Source organism: Helobdella robusta (genome assembly GCF_000326865.2).
Source record: "Helobdella robusta unplaced genomic scaffold HELROscaffold_76, whole genome shotgun sequence".
Taxonomy (NCBI): Eukaryota; Metazoa; Annelida; class Clitellata; order Rhynchobdellida; family Glossiphoniidae; genus Helobdella; species Helobdella robusta.
This window is the reverse complement of record NW_008705432.1, coordinates 65,787-73,996: the sequence shown is the minus strand read 5'-3', so window position 1 is coordinate 73,996 and position 8,210 is coordinate 65,787. Positions and strand designations below refer to the sequence as shown.

The following is an 8,210-nucleotide window of genomic DNA, read 5'->3' as shown; positions in this document are numbered from 1 at the left end:
TCTTTCTTCAATTCTGTTTGAATTTAAGACAATTTTTTGAACTTTCAATCCAGCAAAAGGTTTTTCTAAGACGCTGCTAATTTTTTGGTTATCTAAATAAAATCCGGAAATGTTAGAATCGACAGACTGAGAAATAAATATAGGAATTTTTGTTAACCCGGAGCATTTGATTTCTTTGAGTCTGGTGCACCAGCATGTGCCTTCAAAAACTTCATTTTTTATGGAAATTTGACAGTCAGCAAGATTTGTGGAGCCGGTCGTTATAATGGTACCGTTGTGGTAAGGATTGGATACGATTTGAATAGAATCAACTGCTAAAAAGCAACAAGCATAAATGAAGAGAACCACACTCGTTTTCATTCTTAATTTCATCATATATTCTTTCAGCAATGTGTTTGTTGATGATTCATTCTTTCACTTTATTTAATAACTGCAAAAAAAGTTAAAAAAAATCATTAATACAAATAAGACTATAATTAAGATATAAAAGCACGTGTATTAAATTATTCATCACATTGATTTGAACTAAATTTATGTAGAAATATCAACGCTAGTGACATTCAATTCAATTCAATTCAATTCAATAATGAGTTTATTAAGCAAAAAGCTAGGAGACCCGAAGATATGACTTGTTGGGCCACTATAAAATTTACACCAAAAATTATAAATAGAAAAAAAATCTTCACATTTCAAAATGAAATAATGATAGTTCTATAATTAAGAAAAAATAAGATTAATTAAATTATTTAAGTATCTATAAATATCTAATTATTTAAGTATCTATTATTCAATCTTAAGATGGTATTAATAAACCATCTTAAAATTGAATAAATATAAAGTATATTACGGGAAACAATCGCATTAACAGAGGACATGGTTGAAATAATTAGACTGAATGAGCAAATAGATAGATTTTCTAAATAGAGCAAAGGAAGAAGAATTTTTAGTAGTCATTGGTAATGAATTCCAAAGACGCATAGAGATCATGGATATATCCATGATAGAGATATATAAGACAGAGTTGAGGAAAAAATTTGTTCTAGGTTTCAAAAAGTAAAATTCAGAATTAGAACGTAAACAATTTTGCCTAGTATTTTTAAATAAATTAATGTGATCTTTAGGAGATTGACAATAATTTAATTTATATATTTTAAAAAAAGATAGTATGTAGTTTGTTTATGGTAAGGATATTTGCTGTTTTATAGAATGAACTTACATGGTCAAATCTCTTTATTTACATGGTCAAATCTCTTTAATGTTGCTTATATATATATATATATACATATATATATATATACATATATATATATATATATACATATATATATATTTGAACACAAAACAAAATTTCATTCGGCTAAAGCACCGGAGATCAAGATACATATGTATGTGTAGACCACCTTAACTAATACTGTGCAATACTGTGCATATATATATATATATATATATATATATATATATATATATATATATATATATATATATATATGTTGATAATAGACCATAATTAATAATTTATAGAATATTGTAAATATATATATATACAGTATTGTATGAATTCTACCGAATTGTTGGCATTAATCAATTTAATGTTTGGTCTCCTTCCAACATTTAAACTTTAAATTGATTAATGCCAACAAATCGGTAGAATTAATACAGTACTGTATTAAATATGATCTCCTTCCAACAATTAGAATAATATATATACTTATATATATATATTATATATAATATATATAAATTATTCATAATTGTACATTATTCTTACGTTTTTTATTTAGGCATATGCATTGATTTGAGGACGATGACAACGCAACATTATTTGGGCGGGCCGTGCAAACTTCTGTGTGCAAACATCATCAGTCCTTATAATCAACTTCACCAACGATGATTGCACAAAAAATGGTTAAGTCTTGAAAAGAAAAAACTCAAGATTCAATTCCAATAAAAGTTTTAAAATGTTTAAAAATGTAACATTACAAATTTAACGTTGAAAATTGTCTAAAGAAAAACCTACAATGCATGCATGTACACAATAAAATTGAATACATACACTATCAATAAATACGCATGCAAATACTTTTGCATACTGCATATAGTGGCCCCGTGTATATATTTATATATTAATTTCTCTGTATGTATACTTCGTATCATATATCACAAAAAATGAATGCCTAAAAACATTACATGTATTGAATCTGTTCTTTTGAGATAAGTCCAGTTTGGAAAAGCTTTGCATTCAATCTGTTTGAGTTGATTGGCTAGCTCATGTCTGAACGATTTATTATTTTGTACGCATCAGCGCCATCTTATTCATCATCATTAGTATCCTGGTTTTCATGTTCTTCATCATCATCTCATCATCAGACGACACTCAAACATTTCAACATCATCGTCTCAATGACGACATGATACCTTCGTAGCAACGCACGTTGTCTTCCAGGCGAAGCATGCATCGTTCAAGCAGTGTGCAACCTTCACTGGCTGATGTACACAAGTTGAACACATGAAAGTGTACATTCGTTCATACGGATACTCATTCATACATATATACATTCGTACATACATGAACAGACACAAAGCAAATGTACATCCACACTAGTATTCTTACATTCACGTGTGCATTGCATTCAATAAAGTCAAATTTGCATCTTTATGAGAAAAATTTCCACAAATTACGTATAATATTGTTACGCTTTACTGCACAAACCAAACACCAAACTGCATCGCTTCGAAGTTAAATACATCACTAAATTGAATTAACAAATATACTTTCCAATTTCCTCAATCAGAATTGATTAAGGTAATAAATAGAATTTTAATGAAAGGTAGAACCAACCTGAACAATGAAACAGCCATAAACAAAAATTCGTTCAATAAAATGCACTGCTCACAAGTGCATCGACCACTCTTGAATGCATGCAATGAGTCACCTCCATTCAAATAAAATTTGGCTCCATTCTAATCCGCGAGCTGATGGAGCAAGAAATATTTAAACATACAAATATATTGGGACAATCATTTTTTAAATAAATTTTTTAAATTTTTACGAAATTTCATTTATATTTTATTAATGTCAATTTATACACACAAATATCTCGTATTAATTTAATTGTATATATTCAATAACAATTTATTTTGAAATTATTCTTTCTGCACATGCATGAACACCGTGTGCAACTTCAATCAACAAAGTAATAAAAATCTGTCACAGCGTACAGGCAACACACATACATGTACATATGTACGTATATTGTATATATATATTATATATATATATTCTTATATCCGCCATCCATAATTTTAATCATACCTGCATGCCCTAAGCAGAACCAAGACATGCTTCCTGTTACTGATATATCCGTGCTGATTCATTCAACTTATAGAACGCACATTTAGTTGGCAAACGCTCTCACCAGTATATGAGGTCTTGAGCAAACCATTAACAAATAATCTGAATGAACTTGCTTAAACACTTCAAACGTGAGTATATTTATATAACTAACCAATTGTGGTTAATAAATTAAATACCTAAAAAACTTACGTTAATTATCATTTAGTAGTACTAATTTATTTAATTTAACAGTTAATAATAATTTTTCATTGCATATTGAAATTAAACTTAAAACTTCACCATTGTCAAGAGATGAAAAATATGAGATTGAACAGCAGCAAACTATTTATTATACATAGAAATTGAGTTAAAAGTCAAAATAATGTTGAAAAAAATTGTGGCAATCATTTGAATGCAATCAGTAACACATTAAAAATTATAGAATACATGTATAACATAGCAAATAGCATGCACATGCAATGTTACCAGTTTACAAAATTTTTCCGTGTTTATAATAATGATAGCAGTTTCAGAGATATTGTAAAAATCGAGTGAATAGAGTTAAAATTCTTTTAGTAATCAAATAAAAATTCAGTGCAATTAAGTAAATAAACAGAAAATTCAATGACAATGTAAATAATAAAATCATCAATGTAAATAATAAAAATCAAATAAAAGATTATTGACATAAAATGATTGGATAAGACCTTGTTTATAAATAAATCTTAAACTCATTTTCATATTGTAAAATATCGTTAACAAATAAGCCAGCTGATGAATAAATAAATCGATGGAATTTGTGAGTAAGAATGAATTTTTTTTAATCTGCTAAAAGAACAAGCAAACCAATCAGTACACCAGCTTTTACTACATGATACAGACTCTAATTACGATTGTACCTAGAATCAAAAAAGGTAAAAATAATAGTGGTTACTCAATTAATTAATTATAATTAATTAATTAATTAAATAAAACTCAAGGTTACAAACTTTTATTTAAGCTAATCCCTTTATAAAATATACTAAACTAACATTATTAATACAAAATGAAATCACAATGACCATAGGAAAAATATAATAGAAACAAATAAAACAATTATAACAATCAAATTAAGACCTTTTTGGCAAAGTTGGGCAGTGAAAAGCAGGCAGTATGAAAGGCCGGGGTGTAACATTTCAACTTCATCAGCTCCATTTCTTCTTCTGTGAATTTTATTACTGGCTCTTTGAAGTCGGTCTTCTATAAACTCAGTGAGTAGATGATTGAATGATTAGTTGGATAGTTGGTTGATTGGTTGGTTGAGTGATTGGTTGGTTAGATGGATGGTTAGTTGAATAATTAGTTGGTTGGTTGGTTGCTAATAGAATTTTTTTTTTCATAATTTTTTATAACAGTATAATTTTTATAACTAAACAAAATATGTATTTCAATAAAAAACGACTAATTTATTAAACAGAATAACAAAAACAATAAAAATAAAATAAAGAAACTAACCTGACTGAGACTGCAGAGGAGGCAGCCAATCTGGCCGCTGGGGTACGTAGGGACTGGGGTGCAGGCATATGAAACTGAAGGGAACAACTCCTTGCAAAAATCTATCATGTTCTTTATGAGATCCAGATGCAACCATATACATTCGCCTGTTGTATATTTTGTTGTTTGTTTGTTGTGACGGTGCAATGATGGTGATTGTTTCAATGAAAAGTGTGATTATGATGATGACAATGTAGACGGCAGCAGTTACAATTAATAATTGATAAGAAATTTAAATAGCGATCATTGTTAATATTATTGGATTGATTGAAAATTAATAATTTAATCTAATCAATAATTTAATGACTTACTGAATGAATTAATGAAACAAGGAACAAACAAGCAAATAAAATAATAAATGAACAGTTGAATGAGAACACACCTTGTGAACATAACACTCCATCTTTCTTCAGTGCAGATCTAATCAGTTCATAATATTCCTTCTTGAACAGTGATTCAGCTGGACCTACCATCATCATCATTGTCGTCGTCATTGTTCCAACATAAATATTTTACCAGGAATGTTATTCTATTATTCTTAATATTCATTAATTCAAAATAACAAAAAAACAAACTAAATAGCAGATGATGATGAAAACAAAATAAATGAATGACAACATACCAACAGGGTCAGATGAATCAGTGATGATGACATCAAAAGCATCCTTGTGGCCTTTCATGAACTCAAAACCATCCCCGACATGAACTTTGACCTTTTAAGATCATAAAATATGTTACAATTCTACAAAAGTCTTTCTACCAACTATTTAATTTTTTGAGGTTGATTAAAATATTTTGAGCGGTTTGAATTACTATAAATTACATTATAATATATTTGTTTAAACAATGGAACAATTGAAAAAAATTAAACCTTTGAATGATCGAGAGCTGAAGAGAGTGATGGGAGGTACTGTCGACACAAGTCTAACACCCTCTTTGAAAATAGTATAAAAACTAAATCATTAAACTATTATTTAAACAAAATTTAAACAATCCTCATTGCCATGCCATACAAGAATAAATAAAAAAAGTTCTGATACTTTACATATTCATATTCAATGTGTGCTACATATGGCAAATGTATTGATAATCTGGTGTAAATTATGTTTCAAGATATGAAAAGGAAGTTTTAAAACAGAAACACTAAACAAGACGAATGAAAAGTGAATATTTGAACGAGTTGTGGCTTTTAAAAAGAATGACTTAGGAGTGCAAGACCAACATCAAAACAAAACATCAAAATTAGACAAAACTGTAAAAAAATTTTTGTGAGCTCTTTTTTATTAAACATAAAAACAATGCATTAGCATTCATGAATAAATAAATAAAAATTTGAGAAAACGACTAACAATAATTAAAATAAACAATTTTAGCATTATTTTAACTCAGCTCTAAATCACTATTCACTATTATGAAAAAAATAATAGGTCAAAAGACTGGTTGGTTGTGTGCTTCAAAATCAACAAAAAGTTCAACTGTAATCAACTCTATAGGCACTGTATATTCATTTTGATGTAATACATGTGTGCATGTGAGCATTTGCGATCCAGATTAAATTAAAATAAAGACTTACGTCATCAATCTCGCACAAGACAATGGATTCAACTTTGGGGTGTTTCACCAACTCTCTAACTATGCCCCCATCTCCTCCACCTATCACCAACACCTAGTTTTTACAATGTTCATTTATTTCTTTAAAAATTATAAATCAAATAAATTTAGGATGCCATGGTTAGGAAGACTCTAGATGAAGAATAATTTAATATTGGGAGTTAATAATTTTAAAATTCAATAAAAACAGTTAATGGGATCACATTTTTGGGGTCCGGATGACTGTTAACCGGCAAGAATGCCATCATTTCCTGGTAAGTAAATTCATCTTTTTCTGTCAGCTGTATCACACCATCCAAAACTAACACTCTGCCGTGACTTTGGCTTTATAATTTAATTTAATTAAATATGAAATATTGCAAAAAAATTATTCTTAATTTAATAAATCAAATTTATGAAAAAAAAAATCTTGCTGTGTATGATTGTGTGTTGTGGTCTTCAATGTAGTTTTAGTAGTGTACAAGGTTATTGTTGACAATGTTAATTGTTAGGTTAATCCTTTTGATTTTAATCTTTTATAATAGAGCTAAAGTTAGTAAATTAAATAAACTTAATTAATAATTGAGTTAATTTAATTTTTAATTAAATAATCAAGACAACAATTGATATTAATTATTTATCAATTAATAATTAATCACATTGATTGATTGGAGAAAAACGAAATTGAATTATTAAATTGCACAAAAACGGTGAATTATTGAAAAGTTGATATTTATAACAAAATTGATTTCCGTACTAACGAATCAAAAATTAGTATGTCCTGAAATTTTGATTTTTCCTCGTGCAGAACATTTTGAACCTTGAGTGACATGCATTGACCAGGCCACATTGGGTTGATTTCGCTAAACCATCCGTCTCTGATCGCATTCATTTTGCTTTTTTTTATAATATATTCAATACAACTATCAAATCGTTAACAATTTCTTTGAATTTTACTAAAAGATTAACGAAGTAAAGTGAACAAAAATAACGTGGCCGTAAAAGTAAGCAAAGCAAGAAAGCTTAAACCGGCAAACGGGATAAAAAGGGCACACGTGCAAATTTAAAGAAAAGAGAAAATAAAAATTATGGAAAAACTAAATGCTTTTGTAAAGCATATGTTTAACATACTTTCCTTGGTGTTACAATTGAAATAAAATCGAGAAACGAACTATTAATTTCATTTAAAATTAATTTTTTTGAAATGACAATAAAACAAGGTTTTCTAACATAAAACACTGTTTCATAGGCGTACTTGTGTGACATGAAACAAAGTCTAAAAGTCAATGAGGTCTACAATCTAAAATCTTTAGTTTTGGTTTATAAAATTTTAATTGTCAATATTAAGGTTTTATGTAAATAAATTTAGCATTTCAATGTACAATCTGGTTAACGTATTTTTAAATTTATAATAATTCATGGTTTTTTTCATCATCATCATCAACCGGGCTAGTTCACAGCGACAATATGATTGTTCCAATAGGGTGTCAATTTTATACCGGAAATTGATTTTTTTAGATTTTTAAAAACCAGGGGTTACAAAAAGATACATTTTGTTATGCTGAATCCAAATTAACGTTCAGATTTTAGATTTGAAAATTTTATTTTGAAATTTCAGCTAAAATGTTTATTTTCGTAATTTAGGAATTAATTATAAAAATCGTCGAAAAAAGAAAACTAATTTTAAGCAACGACAAATTTTATATTTTTATTAAATGCTGAAATAGTATTAGCATTATATACAATGTCTAAT

General features: G+C 27.9%; 1 protein-coding gene across 1 annotated transcript; it reads right to left on the bottom strand.

Moving 5' to 3' along the window:
- Positions 1-3,494: 3,494 nt before the first annotated feature.
- HELRODRAFT_186166 (hypothetical protein) lies at positions 3,495-7,542 on the bottom strand. The gene is made up of 9 exons (XM_009031581.1): positions 7,219-7,542; positions 6,682-6,802; positions 6,441-6,533; positions 5,739-5,801; positions 5,490-5,580; positions 5,250-5,333; positions 4,829-4,974; positions 4,451-4,573; positions 3,495-4,233 (listed from the first exon to the last, which is right to left on the bottom strand). The coding sequence occupies exons 1-9, from the start codon at positions 7,347-7,349 to the stop codon at positions 4,222-4,224; spliced, it is 864 nt and encodes a 287-aa protein (XP_009029829.1). The 5' UTR covers positions 7,350-7,542; the 3' UTR covers positions 3,495-4,221.
- Positions 7,543-8,210: the final 668 nt, after the last annotated feature.